The sequence below is a fragment of the Phymastichus coffea genome, unplaced genomic scaffold (genome assembly GCF_024137745.1).
Source record: "Phymastichus coffea isolate CEN01 unplaced genomic scaffold, Cenicafe_Pcof_1.1 PCOF00078, whole genome shotgun sequence".
NCBI classification, from domain to species: domain Eukaryota; kingdom Metazoa; phylum Arthropoda; class Insecta; order Hymenoptera; family Eulophidae; genus Phymastichus; species Phymastichus coffea.
In genome coordinates this window covers 1,152,232-1,171,832 of record NW_026706889.1, presented here as the reverse complement: position 1 = coordinate 1,171,832, position 19,601 = coordinate 1,152,232, and the positions used below count along the sequence as shown (strand labels likewise).

Genomic DNA, 19,601 nt, shown 5'->3' with positions numbered 1-19,601 from the left:
TGCAGCTTCAACTCATTCACTGTTCATCGGAAACAATAAAAACAATGCCTCATGCATATTATCATTAGTTATTCATCTATATTATACATAACGTCTAAACAAATCCTTATCTACTGCTTAGGCAGCTTGTTCGAGCATTTACCTCGTGGACAGAGATAAATTGAAAAACCTACATAATGCTAAAAACAGAAACATAAGATTATGAAAATTTAACATTTAGCTTATTCATTATTCGCTTTGATTGTAGGGAGTATGGAGCAGTTCGAGCAGCTGCTAACATGCGCAATCTGCTTGGACCGCTACAGGAATCCCAAGCTACTGCCATGCCAGCACAGCTTCTGCATGGAACCCTGTATGGACGGGCTCGTCGATTATGTACGTCGACAAGTCAAGTGTCCGGAATGCAGGGCCGAGCATCGTATTCCTTACCAGGTAACATTTCTTATTTTTCTTTGCATTCTGCCAAATTATTTTTTGAAGATCAATTCGCAAGATTTCCTGATTACTAGCTCGCTTCAGATTATTATTGCTGACGTAAATGCGAAAGTATAATTAGATACTCGTTGAATGACCGTCTCAAAATCAACACTGCAAATGAAAACCATCGCTCATACCAATTTTCCCAGTGAGAAACAAACGTCTTTCGCTGGTTTTTTTTTTCTAAACTAAAACACAAATTTCATTATTTTATTTTTGATTTCTATTTCCTATAATTAGATCAACAATTACCAACATTCGTTTCGATTTTTTAATATTTACTGTGCTATCATTTAAAAATTATACAATAATGATAAGCCTCATACATTCAAATTGTTTCAATGATCTTTCTCAAATGAAAGAACAGCCTCTACAGTAATACTTGATCGAACTATGAATCAGCGTGGTCATGCAATATAAGCTTGTTTGGAATAAGACGACAGTTCTGTTTTGCGTCAGCGGAAAGCTAAATTTATATGTTTCAATGCAAATAACGAAAATTATTTTCGTCTTGCGATTGAAATCAAAGCAAACTACAGGGGGATCAAATTTTAAGCGCACAATATGGAAACATATCTCGATGATACATTAACGATTTTCTTATCTATGATGCATACAGGGCGTGCAGGCTTACCCGACCAACGTCACACTCCAACGGTTCCTCGACTTACACATCGAGATTACCGGCGAATTGCCAGATCCTACGAGCGGACAAATAATGGAACGTTGCAGCGTCTGTTCGGAAAAGAGTTATTGCAATCTGTGCGCCCATTGTGAGAAAAAGTGCTGCCCCGAATGCAAGGAGGAACACTTGAAGATTCTCAGAAAGAATATTTGTAGCGTTAATTCACAGGTGAGAAAAAAATAGAATAAGCTCATTTTCCTTCGCGCTATCGAAAATCGAAAGTAGGATAAACGAATATATATAGCGATACGTTTATCGCTACACTAGCAGGCAAACAAATATAATTATTTGCTATTAAGATTGCTGCTATCAGCCGGAAGTTCGTACCTTCTTAAAAGCCACATTATCCGAGAATTCGCCGACAATATTACCAGGCGGTTCGTAGTTGCAAACAACGTAAACTTTGCCGCTTTCACTGACGGCCACACCAATTCCGAGTCTCTTCGAACTACGCCAAACCAGTTGGGTAAAGTGTCCAACCTTGCAAATGTCCGAGGCTGATGGCTCTGATCCGAACTCATATGCCGATATTTCATCGTACCTAGACTCACAAAGTACAGTTGATAATTATTTCCTGCCGAAATAGAAGATTATCCGGCAAATGTGGCTTCCTACCAAGCTTGGACAGGCATTCGAGGTTCGAGCTCGCACTTGGAATCTTCGCTAGAGCAGACGAAGATATTCTCCCCATAATCATTTTCTTGGCGATGTTTAAGAGAATCCTTGGCAGCGATAACGGACGCCCATTCTTGCGCGAAATCGTTTAACTTTACGGAGATGTAAAAAGTAACGGGCATGCATTTAATTTCAACGTAATGCGAAGAGTGAGAGGATGAAATGAGGTACTCTTGAAAAATCACGAGGCTTTTCACTTTTTTAAAGAGAAAGAGAGAGAGAGAGAGAGAGAGAGAGAGAGAGAGAGAGAGAGCGCGAAACGAGGAGGGGTAATAGGGCAGTTCAAAGAAAATAGAAAATAGACTTACCTTTACGTCGATAACTAAATCCGGAGAGTTGTGAAGAGCGCGTAAAGTGTTATGATACTTTAGACACTCCTCGGCGAATTCTGAGCTATTTTCGAGAGTTACGTTTTAAAGTATCAATTTAAAATTTTAGGGCAAAAGTAAATTGCATTTTGGATAAGTTACTTACTCTGCCATCTTTACATAGAAACGAGAAATTTTGTATTATTATATGCTTTTGTATAGGTTACTTGAAAATTTGCGACTGGTAGTAAATATTCAAAATAATTGACTATCAATGGCAATATACAGCACTCGAAAAAGTGCTTACAATGTTTATACTAGCTGAGCAATTTGTAGACAATTTGTAGATCTCTAAAAGTCCTCGATAAAGTTTCAAATAAAATTAAATAGACATAACACTCAATGGCTCTTGCTGTTTATTGTTTAAAACTTTCATTCAACCGACATCCATAAATATGATTTATGAAAAGTCTTATTCGCACGATAAGTAAGCCTAGACTATAAAGTTAATTTTTTTCAGGTACGAAGGGCACTGCATAGATTGCAAGAGACGCTGTCGCAAGTAGAAAAGAACACCTTAGCGCTGCAGACGAATGCGGCAGCAGTGAGCGAAGAGGTTGACGAAATTTACAGGCGGTTGAACAAAGCTTTGAAAGACCGTACAGAATTTTTACGTAACGAAGTCGACCGTTACCTCAGCACTGAACTAAAAGGCCTTATACATCTGAAGGAAAATCTCGAGCAAGAAATCGCTAACATTCAAAGTAACTGTGATCTCGCTGATGCGCATATTAATGAGAATGTGCCCTGGGATGACAATGAGCTTCTTGACACCAAAGAATTGTTTCTTCGTACCCTCGAATTCATCAGGTAAACTATATTTTATCTACTTTCATGCCGTGAGCTTATCATTTACTTATATCGTGGATTTAAAAGTTAAATTATACGAATACTCGAATTTCATTAGAATATGGCGAAGATTTTACGACGCTTTTTTCACGCGAATGTTCACGTGGCGCATGAAACTTTGTAATCAGAGGTCATTGGTCTCGATTAAAATTAGCTCGCGGATCAATAAATATGTAACTTTATACATTCGGCAGGATGACGCTATAGTCTTTAAAATTTTGATTTAAACAAAGAAACATTTGCAAAAAGGCACGTAAATTGATTTTTGGATTTTTTCAAATTCCTAACTGACGCAGCAGACTAAATCCCTTCCCTATTGTAAATTCTTGATGGGTTTGCGGCACCATCGAACTTGGTTTTTTACTCTCTACCCCCCTCAGAGAGCATTATCCCAGAATAGCATCCAACCAAAAGCTAATTGAGCAGCAAATCAATGCGACTGTCCGTTTTGCAGAAACTTCGAGTACGAAGCCGGCGACTACAGTCGTCGAATGCGTTTCGTGATGACTCACGAGCCAAACCAATTGGTGTTACACGTGGCCGGCTACGGGGAATTGAACATCAAGCCCGATCCAGCTGGCGCCAATCCGTTGCTCACAAGCTCGAGTAGCTTGGCAGTGCCGGGCGGCTCGCCGGCGGGGCTCATGCGCAGCAAGAGCGACCATCGACTTGCCTCGCAGTACCGACAGCAGGACGACGACCGCACCCATGCTAGAAACCGATACGTGCCCGACTACGAGTGAGTACTGACGCTTGCGCTCACTTCCTCGAGCGAGTGAGCTTTTCTCTTGCGTATTTCTCCTTGTTCACTGGTGTTTTGGTTTCTTCGAGTCGAGCGACAGACGCCTCAAGTTTCTCTCTGCTCTCAAGATCAGACGGACTTCAGTGACGCTTGTTGTTGAGCAAATGTTGGATATCGAGATAAGGGGTTGTTGCGTACCTAACCTCGCACTGCGCGCGCCACCACGACGAGGCTCCGAGCGTATACTGTACACGCGCGATCAATAATAACCTTGAAAATAACCTCCGCGATGCTCTGGGGGTTACGAGGGCTGTTGGCTAGATAAGCATACAAGGAGCTACGACAGAAACTTTCATTGCAGAATATTGTGCTTGCAACCGCTCCCCACGTCGCTTAATTGCCGACGATGCGAGTTGTGGAAAAGGTTAGGCTTTTAGCTATATACGAGGCTACTACGAGCTCCACCATTACGGGGTGGAAATCAATTTTTTCATGGCGATGCTTATAGACTGATCGCAGCTTTTACATTGACTATCTTACGATTCTACTCGAAGAAACCAAATACTCGTGCGTGCCTGTGTGTGTCTTTTTATGTTGCTGAGTGCTTGAGCAAAAAGTTTACTTTCTCGTATGCTCTGTAATCGTTTCCTATAATGTTTAATTATAGCTCGAGACGGGAAACTGAACGAAACGTAATTCAGAGTCGTAAAGTCACGATTCATAAAATGGATTTTTCTTGTAACCTCGTTTTTCCATGTTTCTTATGTAGTGCGAGCTGTTCGTACCCATTAATCTGTGTTGCCTTTTGCCATACAGCACATCTCCTTTAGAGCGCGTCGAGGCTGACCTACTTTCCTAATTCTATGGGTGTATAGAGAGAGGGGCGTTCTGTTGACATGCTTCTACCAGTTTTTCCTCATAATGCTTATTTCGGAATTGTCCTAGTTTTATTATTTTGTTGTGCACTTGTCCGAGCTAGGTAAACACTTTCTTCGAGTATTCAATATTTATTCTAACATTTTTATCGATATTATCTTGATGCACTATCGCGATTAATTATCAATATAACGCTCATTGACCTTCAATTAAAAGGCAAAAATAATTCACGAAATACCTCGCATAAAGTAGATTCACGTATCCGAAGCGTAGGCCCGTCGGTTTCGGTCGCAAGGGGTTTCAATCGCGTCTGTGTGTACCCGGATTATTTTGGCACGCTGCCATCGCCCAACCGCGGGCAGCCCGAGAACAGCAGCAGGCGTCCGTTTTTCAGAATGACCCACATAACGGCCTCGAGTTATAAATACAACGTTTATTTCTTTTCTCTTCTTCGCACTCTCTACGAAATTTTTCATTTAGGCAAAAAAACTTTTAGTTAGGTAATCCGAACGAGTTGCATTCGAGAGATAAAGTTCATTAAATAGCCGCAGCTTCATCCAATATTTGGCTACTGATATCTTGGTCTCCCCCTCTAAATTTGCATTTAGATTATATAGTTGTAGCGCGTTATCTGTCCCGTGTGTGTGTGTGTACGCGGCAGGCTTCTCTTCATTCACTTACATTGTTGAAGAAAGCTTATCTATGCGTAGCGCGAGGGTGGGAGAAAAAAAAGTGCCAGTAGGATTGTCCGACGCGCCGCGGTAAATTCGATTACTCAATGCCACGCGAGTGATAATCCCAAGGCACAAGGCTGTGTCGCCCAGTTACTTACTCACTTGAACTCCGAGCATCGCTCGGTGGTCTTTTGGTATTACTCGTTCAAAGTCTAGCTGTCAGATAGTTGAAATGCTATTCCATTTCTTCTCCCTCGTTTTATCACTTATTTCATGTATCTATTAACGATTTTATTTGCGCGCGAGGAAGATAAACTCATTCAATGATTCCCCATAATATTCCACATAATGAAAATGACTTTTTCAATTGAAATTAATGTTAGCTATCCAAAATGAAATTTAAAAATGCTGAGACATGTTTTCATGCCGTCACAAGGGTGTACGTCGAAAATTTAGTTAATTAAAATATTGCAACCGAATGGAGAGATGAGTTGAGATTGATTGTGTTTAGGTACGACACCCCGGACTACGAGGCGCCTCGGTCGCGGTCGCGCTACCGGTCGCGCTTTATGCGCAATCGGGACGGCGAGGACTCGGACGGCGACCAGCGCTCGTCGGGAGTACGTTTCACGGCTCAAGATCCAACGGGGGCCTACCATCTGAGGGCAGAACGCGAACGAGTACTCGATACAGACGACGCATCGAGAGGGCCATTGTCGGGCATTTACCGGCTCACCGACTCGCCGCGCGTCATCAAGAAACTAACCGAGTGCGAGCGACAAGGCAAACGCAAGAAGGACGATCCTCAGCAACCACAGCAGCAGCAGCAGCAGCAGCAACAGCAGCCAAAACCTCAGGTTGGTCCGATCATTGCTCATCGACAGTTAATGGATTATGTTGCACGTAGTTTTGCGTTTCGCAGAGCTGCATCAAGATTAGTCTTATTACGCTCATGCGGAGGCAGCACCTCGGTCTTTTTCTTACGTGCTGGATCTTTGCATCGTACGCCATTCATTCTACTTGTTCTTGCTTTTCTTCCTACTCTGCTTAACTATTCTCACGTCTTACCAAAAGACAAATGCTTATTCTCATTCGTCATTCGCCGAACGGACCATACATTTTATCTGTCATCATTGTATTATCGTAGTACAGTAAGTGAAAAACTCATATTGTTTAAACGACATGAATAAAACAAATATTTCAGTAAAAGAAAAATTATCTTCTTTTTTACGTTTGATGAAATTGACGACTCGTTTGTGTTTTTGACAGTGAAAGACTCAAGTTACAGCCCACCGAGCGTTGTAGGATAAACCGTGCGTGTGGCCCAATTCGACGATTACTCTCTGTCTCTCGCACAACTCTCTCACTTACACAGCAAGAGCAATAAACAAAAAGATTATATCAGAAATAAGTTCTCGAATTATAAGATTTTATATACGGTTTGGTGGTTTGGTACTAAATACTCTTTTCTTCTACCTCTCTATACTTATTCTCATATCATTCTCTCTATCTCGTTTTATCTTGTCTTATTCACACCTTCTATGGATTTGTAATTTAGCAACACTGCTCAACATTTTTTTCTTTCCCTCTGTTCAAGCACAAAGAGTTTCAGTTTTTTGTACTATCTAATAATAAAATCGAGCAACTTGCTGTATTCAATTATCGCGCATTATAGTTTTTCTTAGCCTACTCATGCCAAGAACGCATAATCAGCGAATTTACAATAATTTTTTGTTATTCCGCTTAGTCGCATGAGCGCGCTAAGTACTGCCTCACTTACGAGGATGACACTAATCTTTGAACATTTTTATTTTTATTTGTTCTGCCTTTTTATTAGCAAAGCTGCGTAATCGTGCATTTATGAGGATCAAAAGCCACTTAGATTTAAGATATTTTTTAAAGAAAACATTTTTTTTTTCTATTAGATATTTTGCACACATGTATCTTTCATAGTTTTTACACGAATAATGTCACGTATATAATGCAGACTATACTAATGACTCTTTCGATCACATTAACGATTTTAAATAAGATTTTAGAAAAGCAACTGTCAATTCATAATTATACTGTTCATTGATAATCAAAATTATTTGCCGATGATAGATAAAAAGCTACGCTTCTAGCGCTAAAAATAATTCATGAGTATCAGAGTATAATCATCGACTCATCAATCATTAAAAACAAAACAAAAAAAAAACGAATAGGACGTGGAGTGCAACATGCGCTTTTTGTAATATTTAATGTTTTGAAAAGGCTCATTTCTCGGGTGTTTCGTTGATTTTATTTTGATCTATAACTCGTAACTGATCTTATTGTTATACAAGACCGCAAAAGTGTTTAACCGACGACTAAAACCGGAACAGGTGCAGCCACAGAGGAAGCAACAGCAGCCGGCGGTCGGTCGTCAGGTCAGCGAGGACGACGAGATCTCGCGAATCAAGAAGCAAAACAAAAGCGCCCAGCCAACGCAGCAGCAGCCGCAAGTACAACAGCAACAGCAGCTAGTCCCGTCACCCGTAGCAGCCATCTCACCCGTCCAAGAGACCGTCGAGGAAAGACCACCTCAGTCCCTAACAGCAAATCAAAGGGATAATATCCGTGATCACGAGCAACACGAGGATTCTGCCCGGAATCAGTCCATTGCTAGGTGATCAATCTTTGTTGCATCACGTTTTATCACACATGACCGCTAATGACTATCGTGATCCCACAGTCGAAGAACATCGTCAGACGTCCACGGGCCAAGCGGCCGAAGTACATCCTCGGAGTCAAGCACGGGCTCGGAGAGCTCGACCGGCTCGGGGATCCGCAGCACTGGAGCTCCTTTTACCACCGAGGAAATGAAACAGAAGTACCTGTCAAGAGCACCTCAGACAAACACAACCCACACATCCACTGTTGCCTCGAGTGCGTTGCCCTCGTCAAATCGTGATTCGGCCATTACTACCGGCTCGCCAAGACCCTTTCAGAGCCGTTTTTTAGGCGGGGGTATGTAAGCTCAAGTGGTTTTCGTAAGCGAATGCATGACGTTGCAACAAAGAGCACATTTTTTGTTTCGATTGGTTTTGCGTTAGAAAACGTTGCACAACTTTTGCAACGAATCGAACGTGAGCAAGCGCTCGCGCAGCGTCACAAAAATCACACGTTCTTCGTATTTTTCATCTTGCTACGAGCGCGACACGAAAGTCTAATCGAGACTCGCGTAATCGCAATTGCCAGCATAAATGCACAGGCGTTAGTTGTTGATTGTCTATTGGATCTCAGGTAGCCGCGCGGCGCCGCCACCACCCCAACCGAGCCGCGAGCCAGAGCCGAAAGCGAGCAGTATCGCGGTGGCAAAGAAAGACGAGGAAGTAGACGAGGACGAGACAACAAGCTCGTCCGAGGAAACCGATTCCGAAACGGAAGAGGAATCCGAGCCCGAGCCAGCGTCTCACCCTACAACCACTCCGATGGCTAACCAACAACGTAACGAGTCGGCGATGGCGAGGACCGACATTGGACCACTTCTTGCCCGAAGTGCCGAGGCCAGACGGGGCAGCAAGGAGGATTCGCCCAGCACGAGGCAAGAACGAGATTCCATAAGCGACGACGCGCGCGCTATTCGCGACAACGAGATCAATCGAGAAATCGAGAATAAAAACTCAAAAGCCAGGCGCATCAAGAAGGCAGCCGGCAGAGTTGCCATAAGCGTTTGCGAAGGTTTGTTCGGATAATTAGGCAGCCTTCTTCGTGCGCCTCGCTGGGACGCCAGTGCAATAGGGTAATAGAGTGTGGACTAAAGTTGAAAAGATGCTTGATATTTTTTGAAACAATAGTGAAAAACAAAGAATTTATGGTACTTAAGGAACTGCCAACGTACGTATTCATAAAGTGAAAGCATATAGAATTTTATTTTTTAAAAGAGTCGAATCCATTAAATCGTCGTACCTTAAATCAACAGATATGCACACGCACAAAGTGATATATGACGGAATTTAAATGGAAAACAAAGTTTATATATACATACATGTTTTCACTAATCGTTAGAGAGATAGAGGATATTTTCGCGGAACGAGAGGCCATATTACGTATGCTATTTTATTGATAAGCACATTCATTTAGTTACATAAACTTCGCTAAAGTACATTCGTGAAATGAAAAAAACGCTTTTTATTATTATTTTTGTTTTGTTTTACTTCAATGTTACTGTTAAAGTTATATAGTTTGTCAGATTACTGTTTAATCGTTTAAAATCAACTCGAGTCCTTTTTTGTAGTACAAATATGTTGTTATAGATTGTTCCTCCGGATTTGAAAAAGAAAAAGATGTTAACGCAGTATTAAAGTAATCGTTGTGAGATATGCAAAGAAAATTATAGGCTGGTCCTAAAATTGAAAGAAATTTATGCATAAATTTATAATTATTTTGACAAAAAGGGGCTTCTGTGAGTCTTTAAGGATACTGTGCAGTAAATTATATGTGACACAAAATTGGATAGATTTATATAATAATCGTTGTTATAAATAAGGAAAGTCTTTTTTTTTCAAATCTAATTTACCTTTGATAGTCAATGTTTCCAAATTGAAAAGAAAAAAATGTGTAAAAGAAACTTTATTTTCACTGCACAATAAATATTTTTATTACGAATTTCCTTTTTGTTCTTTTCTTTTATGCCAATCATTTATTACTAAATTTAGATTAATAAGCTTCTAATTAACAAAAATTGTGACTGTAACAAGTATCCTTAATTAAACTCATCTGAAGAAAGTGGGAAAAGTATTTAATGTGATGGATAGATATAATTATATATACTAATATTTTTGTGTATTATATTATGAAAATTAAATATATAAAATTATATGTTGATTCTGCTTTTGCTGGAAAAATATACAAATATACAAACTATTTAACAAATGCATCTATCGAAGTGCATCTTCACTTCAAAGTCATTCTATAATGGCACTAGTACAATTGAATATACCTTATATGTTATTCATAACATAACTCTATACGATACCTGCACTCACACTGTTAACCACTAAAAAGCTTTAACATACCTGTTTATTACCTGTTGAACATCTGAATGAAATATTTTTAGCATATTTAATCATTCCAATATTGACACTATAAAATCTCATTTACTATCATTACTATTGACCAAGATACAGTTTATCTTCAAGAAACAAATATTTAATATGAAGTTGTGATAAATGTGGGAGAAATGTTTAAAACTGTACAGTACAAGTTGTATACTTTATCTACGACAATGTAAAACAAATCTAAATAAATGTAAAACTTAAACTGTTGTGATATGAAAAACTAAGCTTCTTGAAATTGTATGTTATATTTTCAGAAATTTCACTTATTTTATTTTTTTCAATCGTGTATCTTTTCATTTTTCAATTATTTGATTGATATATTTCAGTCTTAAACATTTCAGTTAAAAGTTGTCAATTATTTTTCAAAAGATCAAGATAATATCACTTTTCTTTATTTCTTCATTGAGTTGTCTTTAAAATAAAAACAATTTTTTTTATTTCTGAAATGAAAGAAGAAAAAATAGGAAACACACCTTCTGCTTTAACTAACTCTCCAAACTAACACGATGAGTGAAATCACTAGCAAAAGAACAGGTCAGTAACTTAAAATTTCATATTTGTTTTTTGAATAGATATGGAACATCAAGAGGAAGCCCTGCGCAATCTGTAACATCGCCAACAAGTACTACGGCAGGAAGCACAACGGGATCGAGTTCCCCAGGCGGTTACACGAGCAGGTTCGTAACCAGCGATCACGACATTCACGACTTCGATTCTAATTCCAGTAATTCCCTGGCTCATGATGATCGTTCTAGGACATTTAGCGATCGTGATAACAATAAAGTTGACGTTGACCTTGACATAACCGAGACGACACAGACAGTAGTGCGGGGCGAGCGGGAAGCGTCCTCGTCGTCCTTGTCCAGTAGTCGAAACTCGGCCGTGTCGCCGTTGTCGCAAAGCACCGATAGTCGCCAACAGTTCGCGGGTCAACGTGACCCTACAGTTAAGATACTCGTCGAAGGCGAACAGTGGTCGAGCCAAGACGATGATAAAGAGAGATTTGAGACTGAGAGCGATAGCTCGCCAAATTTTCTTAAAATGAACGAAACGAATGACAATATTGTCGATAATGATGATGCTGAAGATGATGAGGATGATGAGGATGATGAGGATGATGAGGATGATGACCATAAAAAGTTTAAACTAGATGCTATGATTAAGAATGGTGAGAGTGTAGATGAAAATAAAGAAGAAAAAAGTATGACCGAATCAGAGGAAGAATCCAGTGAAGGTGGGAATGTCGAAATTATAATTGGAAGAAATGATAAAATAAAAGATGTAATGATATTTGAGAAGGTAAAGAATAGTAAACTAACAAATGGAGAAATAATTGAACAGTCTGATAATGAGGTTGAAAATGAAGATAAAAATAGCCCGTTTGATAATAAGATAAAGGGAAAGAATACACTAAATAGAAATTCATTAAATGAGCCGAAAAAAGATAGCAACGAAGGAAGCATTTTGGAAGAAGAAATTGACGTAGATGACGCCATAATTGAAGAAATCTCAAAATTTGAAGAAAAACATAAAATTGATGACTTGGAAAACGTCACAAAGGAAAAAAGATTGCTGAACGGAGGACTGTTAGAAGAGTCAGAAGAAGAGGATGAAAAAGAAGATGAGGAAAATATATCGAAGAAAAAAATATTAAATGTAATTCTCAATAACAAAGCAACAAAAGTAAAAGGAACAGACGTAATATCACAAAACCATAATGGAGCTAAAGTAAATAACTTCAATGGAGAGGTCACAGATCATTCAGATGGTGAAATAGAATATGACGATAAATCAAGTATTGAAGAGGAAACAAAGAAGGAAGAAAAAATGGTTAATGGAGATGTATTTAAGGAATTTAAAGACGAATCAGAAGATGAAATCGAAGTCGGCATCACCAAAAGCCAAGTGGTATTAAATCATGATTCCAATAATTCCTTCAACTCAAAAGTTCCTATAAAGTACAATAAACTGTTGGAGGAGGAGCAAAGCCAGTTCGACGACAACGGCTGGGTGGTCGCAGATGAGGCGCCGTTTATGAGCGCAGATCAAAAGCTGGACGAGAACGGCTGGATGGTACCCACAAACTCCGCGGTCGCGAACGCGAATGCGAAAGACGATGTAAACAACAATAACGACAGCAGTAACAAACTCGACGAGGGCCAATGGTGCATCGGGGAAAACGGTTGGATTGTCGTGGATGACGATGATGATGATGCCCCAGCCAACAAGGAACAGACTGTGAGCGACGATGGTGCTTTGCCGACGACGGTGGCGGCTGCGGTGGCGCCGTCGGTTAAACCCAATTCTTTACTGAACGATGCGAGTTTACCCATGCACATGGTAACCACCGTCTTCTGTGTTTCCGTACTGTGTTGTAGTGTCTTAATTAATTTATTTATGTAACTCAACAACACTACAACTACAATTACTGTTACTACATAATTTGCGCTGTTATTAACGTTACGATGTGTCTTATTTTTATCTACTACATACGCACTGATGTCATTTTTTGTCTCGCAATACGACGAGAATATGACTGTTAAACCACATTAATTATCTCGCTCTTGCGGCTAGATGTAAGAGACTGACGATACGTTACTGTGAGAAATATAGCTGGACCGATATATGATTTTGTTCAATAGATATAGCTGCACGGCATTTGCATTTTTATCTTCCCTGGAAAGCCTAATCTTTTGTGATAAAAATACGCGATAACTTGTTGACGTTCCTATTGGCATATATTCTAGTTTTAGTGAAATTGGCTGTGCTATATTGTCATTATCTTTTTTTTAAGTTTTTAAGGCAAAATTCAAAATTTCTCATACGAGGTTGCATGAATTATAAAATATAAAGCTTTTTTTTGAGAAATTCGATTTTTGACTGTTGAAACCTCGCGTTCTCAGACTGCTGTTGTTGCTCGTGTGAGCTAGTAGATGCATTGCATAGCTTTGTAATGAATTTTTGTACGTTCGTACGTCTATATATCATCAAAAACTCCCGCACGCCATTTATTAGTTTAAAGACCCCCATGAATAGAAATTTGCTTGAATGATTCCGCCCCCGGTAAATGACTTGAGAAGAGAGCTAGAGTCTTGAACGCCGTTCGTGATAAAAATTGAAGCTGCATTGGCAATACGACGGTCGAAGATACTTACTATCATCGAAGTTTTATTGTCGAGGCAACGATAAAATAAACCTTAAATTACTTACCACTATATAATCCTTTTTTTGTATAATTTTTTCTTCTATATAGCTTTTAATTAAAACTTGCGTGAGATTGTTGGTGTGGTAAATAAACTAAATTATCGTGATAAGAGGCATTATTTATTTACCTTCTCAAACACCGTCCTTGATTCTATCGTTCTCTTCTTTATGTTTGCCACCCAACACTTTGAGAGACACCAAGACCACGATCCAGACTCATATACTAGCTACTGTTTCTTTAGTTGAAACGCATCAGTCGCTAATTTTTTTGTTGTAATCCATTTCACTCAATATCACTTTGTAAATTAATCATTCTCACATTACTCACCTAACAGTGACACTTACAAATTTTATACACCGATTACCTCATGCATTATTACGATATCCCGCATTCATATATGAAAACGATAAAAAAGTGCACTAACAGTTCATTGCTTGTACATCACATTACAATGCGTAATCACTTATTCACGTTCGAATAAGACTTCTTGTTATTGTATTCATGTAACGCATATACCGTTTTCGATTGAAAAATCCTACAGTACGTTCTATATTTTAACGCGTTGAAAATAAATTTTACAATTATTCAATCTATCTCACGTCGTCATCCAAACTTTCAAATGAAAGAATCATCGTCGTAAAAAGCTTAATATTGGCTTGATCGATTGCTACATCCCAATGTAGACTTAGTCCTCATGGAAAGAAATGACAAAAATAATGAGCATCAACAATGTATATCGTCGTGGGATAATCGGCATATAAAACCATCACTACCGCACCACCAGCACAAAGCTACACGATAACAGCCGAATAACCATTGGAAAATCCTGGTGTTTGGCAACGTTGCAGGTTTCTCAACAAGAGTCGGAGTCAGGCAGCCGTGGGCACAAGCAGCAGCAACAACAGCAACAGCAGCAGCACAGGGAGCAACAGCAATGTCAGTCCAAGCAGCAACTACCATCACCAGGCACCAGAGCCCTTGGACCTGAGTGCAAGCAACAATCAAGACAGTTCGTCATCGCTGATGTCCCCGCGTGCGCGCTACGCGGCGCTGAAGGAGCGCCGTCAAAAACTGGCGAGATCGCGCAGCAGCCATCAGTTCGGTGGCGAGGACATGGACATCGAGGAGGATCCACCGTCGCCTACGACCCAATCACCCAACGCTTATCTAGCGGCGAAGTACGGTGCGAGCTCCGACTTGGCCAGGAGCCGAAGCACTCATGCGTTGAAGTCCAGGGAACCAAGCCCAGATCGCGAGCGTCCAGGCGCCGAGAAAGACGGCGCCGCGCTCAGCTCGTGGGCCAGATACCTCAAAAACAAGTACGGTAATCGCACCTCCAAGGACAAAGAGCCGCCCTCCTCGGCCTCCTCTGCTTTACCCTCTACCAGGTAATTTATTTTTTGCACTTTTTCCACTTCATCCATTCTCGATACAATTTGATTTAGTTATATTTTTGTACAAAACTGAGAACGACATGATTGTTACTACGTTACCTTTTTTAACCAATTTTTATTGGAGATTAGTTATCGACGATCATGTTGTTTCAGTTTTTCAATATTCTTCATTTACACGGTTGGAAAACTTGATGAATTCTAACATACAATATTTTTTGTCACTTTTCAGACGCAAAAGATATTAAGACTTTAACTGAATCATCATTGAAGTTAAATATCGTGATATAAAAAGTACAATTATATAAACAATGCTCAGTCGTGTTATTTATTTATTTATTTATCAATCACTAATTACTGTTGAAGCAAGTTTGAATAAAATGTTGTTTTTAAAAGCGAACACTTTCTGTTCTTTGCCAAATCTTTTCGATGCAAAAATAATAATTACAATTATTAACACTGCAACTAATTTTTTTCATATTTTTTTTCTTTATCAAATTAATAATTTTAATGTGATTCGAAACATTGATAATAATTTATAAATGTACACATTAACACATTGTCAGATCATCGATTTAACTGAAGCAAATATTACGATTGCTAATTTAACAATCTAATAATTTCATCATTTTCCAACAGTGTATTATTATTTTACCCATATTTAAATAGGGCAGTAGTTTGACTGTTTCCAAGTATGTAGTATAATTTATGCTTGGTTAGAGTAGTTATGAAGATGTAAGAATAAATACAAAAATAGATACAGCATAATTTGATACTGGTTAGTCAAAGAAATACAAACGAAACTAAAAAATAATAATACATGAAAAAGTGATATTGACACTTTTCATTGAAGTGTCATTAATTAGTCATCTCACCATAATATCATACACAGCTGAGCAATGCGATAATGCAATTATTTAAAAACAACTCGTAATATTCCGTTCTAGACGCTTGGAAGAGAAACTTAATGCTGTAGCTAATTCATTGAAAGAAAACAAGTATCGCGTGGGCGGGTAAGCGACTCCCCAAAATACACCAGTGAAATAATAAATAAATAATGTATCAAAAAGCCCATTAATATTTTTATCAGTAAAAAGTGATAATTAATAATCTTCATCAAAACGTTATTAACTTTGTTTATTCGTCATCTTATCACTGCATATGTGTAAAAGAATTAATCGATTTTCCAAAGAAGCAGTGAGCTACTGATAAAATAGTGTTATATTTTATTTTAGACGACTGGGAGATAAAATCAACTCCGTATCTAATACATTGAACGATAGCAAGTATCGCGTGGGGTAAGAAATTCTGCCCCCTCTCCCTCACACGGGTGTATAGCTGTTATGAAGAATTCGAGCTTTACTTTTTGTTAACCAACTTTACTTTGTTACCGCTTAATGTTGTTTCTTTTTCAATCGATATATAATACCGAAGCCTCAAAAAACATACCTCTAGTTATTCAGAATCACGCATATGTATACTTTTAAGTGATGAGTCTCAGTTTTGAGAGCAAATTTTAAAACCTGTGAGTTTTGGTGATAAAATGTTTTCCATAAAGAAATTATTGTCGTTTTTAATCATTGCATTTTTAGTGCTTGGTAGATGAACGTAGAAATCAGGAGTATTTTAATTTTATTTATTTCGTTCTCATATTATCAAACAATGCCGATGATTTCTACGTAGATGTTTTCCCCGAAATCCTAATAATATAAGAGCACAAAATTTTCGTGGATTGGACCGAAGTAGTGGCTCCTTGTATCTGTATTAACATGTGAAAGCAGAAGGATGTGTGACAATAATAGTTTTTAAGTTTGGCGCTGTGATATTGTTTTTTCCTTGTTGTAACAAGTGTTGAGTTGTGAAGGAGATGTGACATATTGTAATTGATGGTAATGGTGTATTGGATATTACAGCAGCGGTGGCGCAAGTTCAGCCTCGCGAAGACTGTCTCTGGGCCTGCCATTGAGACACACAGGCCAAGCCTCCTTTGAATCTTCTGACGACGATCAAAAAAACCCGTCAGGCTCCCCCACGTCCCCTATAGCAGCTCCCGCTATACCCGCGGCAGCAGGTTCCTCCACTAGGTGAGTTTCAATTCTTTTTGTTTTATTTTCAACTCTTGCTCGACTGATATATCTACCAGTTGAACGGCAATTATCATAAATCATCAAAAACTTATTCGATAAACTTTTCAAATTCATGGTTCATTGAAACAAAGAAACTTCTTGCTCGTAATAACTATTAAAAATATTAATGATTAAACTTTGCATTTTTATCCAGTGAGTTAGGCGAAACATACATATTTGACACAGTTGTGGTAGTTTCGCGGTTTCGTAAGACTATTTGCTGAGAAAACGGTAAAAAGAAGTAAGAAAGAGGAGGAGGTGGAGGAGGACGACGACAAAAGAGAACGACCTTGTCATTGCGCGCGAGGCGTGTGGCACTGAATATCTGATCTGAAATCTAATCTCGATGAGAAGAACGTTTTTGGGTGGAACATACCAAATGGATTTCTGCTTAGATAGCACGAAATGCACTCGCGTGAAGTTTCGAAGGAAAAAGGGGGCGAGCGCGCTACGCTGTCTGAGAGAGAAAGTACACGAGCAACGTCTGGGATCTGTGCCAAAATTTCCGATACTGTCGCTCGCGAGGGCAGATCGCGTACATCCTTATTTCGCCTTAGCTACAGCAAATTTTATTTCGCCAATTTCTCGTTACACTCTCTCCTCTCACGTCTTACTTTTCACAATGTCATTACTTTTTATTTGAAATATTGTCGATTGCGCGTCTCTCGAATGTGTTATAAATACTTTAATTTCTTTTCATATTAATTATTAATATCCCTAATGTATTTCTGTCCAAGGGGGCAATACTTGCTAAAGCGGCGGCAGCTGTTTAAGTTTGGGATGCGGGGGAGCGAAGCCGGATGCTTCACATGGCCAAGAGGCCTGGCCGTCGGCCCCGACAACTCAATCGTCGTGGCCGACAGCTCTAACCATCGCGTTCAAGTAAGTTGCTTCCATGTCAACTTTTAATATATTTTAAAACCGTATTTATAAGCATTGTAATTGATTTCAATGTCATCTCTTGATCGATAGTTTTTCACTTACTCATTATTTGAATAATTATACAGGTGTTCGACGGCAACGGAAACTTTATAAGAGAGTTCGGTACATACGGCAACGGCGAAGGAGAATTCGACTGCCTCGCCGGAGTGGCAGTCAATCGTATCGGCCAGTTCATCATTGCCGATCGCTACAATCATCGTATCCAAGTTTTCGATCCATCAGGTCGTTTCCTTCGTGCTTTCGGTTATCAAGGCACAGCCGACGGTAGATTCAATTATCCATGGGGTATAACCACTGATGCTCTGGGTTTTATTTATGTCTGCGATAAAGAAAATCATCGTGTCCAAGTCTTTCAATCAGATGGCACCTTCGTTGGAAAATTCGGTAGCTGTGGTTCTGGGCGCGGACAACTTGAACATCCACATTACATCGCTGTTAGCAGCACCAACAGAGTCATCGTCAGCGACAGTAATAATCACAGGATTCAGATTTTCGATGTCAATGGAAGAGTACTGACTGCGTTCGGAGGTGAAGGTTCAGACGATGGACAATTCAAGTTTCCAAGAGGAGTCGCTGTCGATGATCAAGGATTCATCATTGTTGCAGATTCAGGAAATAATAGAATTCAGATATTCACTCCAGAGGGTGTGTTTTTGAAAGCCTTTGGAAATTGGGGTTGTGGTGATGGCGAATTTAAAGGTTTGGAAGGTGTTGCCGTGACATCCGCAAGCAATATCATCGTTTGCGACAGAGAGAACCATCGGGTACAAGTTTTCTGACATTCGTGCGACACCGACTATTGTGCCATATTGTTCAAGATACTATTCTGGATGACGATCTTTCTAATCACGCTCTTAACATTTTTCCTTACCGGATTCTTTTATCGTCATCAGCGCTATTCTTATCTATTTTTTGACTTCCAAGGGAGGCCTATAGTCGAATACTTTGGTCTTTGATGACTTCGTGTGTCTTTTCTATTATGAAAAATTTGTTAATTCAGTTTGTGTTTTATAAAATTTTTTACTAGTTAATCGGAGTGAGAGATTTTAAATTTTCGGAATTTTTGCTGACTAATATTATACATTATGACTTTGACTGTAGACCTTCCTTTCGTCTTTTGAGATTATCTATTTGAGCTACTTAAAAAATGAAGAGTAAAACTGAAGGAGGCATTTTTTAGATCAGGTTTTTTTTCTTTTTTATTTTTTAAATATGGAAAATCAGTTTTCCTCGTTCTTTCTTTTCAAGTTTATAACCTTTTATTATATTATTATCAAGTGGAAGATTCGGAATGAGAGGAATTGCCTGTTGTGATGTGCGCAATTACGTGAAACACGACGATAATAACGTGAACACATAAATAACTTAATTTAATTTGTACTTGAAGAATGACGATACATAGTTTGTACTGTTTGTATGCTTTAAATAAATTGTTGCGGAAGAGGCTGTTTCGTGTTTTTTTTGTTTTCCTCACATTTATCACTCCTTAACCGTCAAACAATTATCTGCA

The 19,601-nt window shown here is 39.0% G+C and overlaps 1 protein-coding gene across 16 annotated transcripts in view; it reads left to right on the top strand.

The window, feature by feature from the left end:
* Positions 1-19,531, top strand: part of LOC131668498 (RING finger protein nhl-1) — a 28,547-nt gene extending 9,016 nt beyond the window's left edge. Inside the window, exons 3-17 of one of the 16 annotated variants that reach the window (XM_058942721.1) lie at positions 248-432; positions 1,097-1,330; positions 2,666-3,015; positions 3,509-3,793; positions 5,858-6,203; positions 7,710-7,993; positions 8,060-8,334; positions 8,611-8,911; positions 11,000-11,104; positions 14,481-15,020; positions 15,971-16,036; positions 16,259-16,321; positions 16,940-17,107; positions 17,887-18,031; positions 18,157-19,531. In XM_058942721.1, coding sequence (XP_058798704.1) covers positions 253-432; positions 1,097-1,330; positions 2,666-3,015; positions 3,509-3,793; positions 5,858-6,203; positions 7,710-7,993; positions 8,060-8,334; positions 8,611-8,911; positions 11,000-11,104; positions 14,481-15,020; positions 15,971-16,036; positions 16,259-16,321; positions 16,940-17,107; positions 17,887-18,031; positions 18,157-18,870 — 4,056 coding nt within the window. In that variant the 5' untranslated portion in view covers positions 248-252 and the 3' untranslated portion in view covers positions 18,871-19,531. Of the gene's footprint in view, positions 1-247; positions 433-1,096; positions 1,331-2,665; positions 3,016-3,508; positions 3,794-5,857; positions 6,204-7,709; positions 7,994-8,059; positions 8,335-8,610; positions 8,912-10,999; positions 11,105-11,182; positions 12,768-14,480; positions 15,021-15,255; positions 15,473-15,970; positions 16,037-16,258; positions 16,322-16,936; positions 17,108-17,886; positions 18,032-18,156 lie in introns of those variants that run through there. The other 15 variants (XM_058942720.1, XM_058942724.1, XM_058942723.1 and 12 more) reach the window with 15 other exon arrangements.
* Positions 19,532-19,601: the final 70 nt, after the last annotated feature.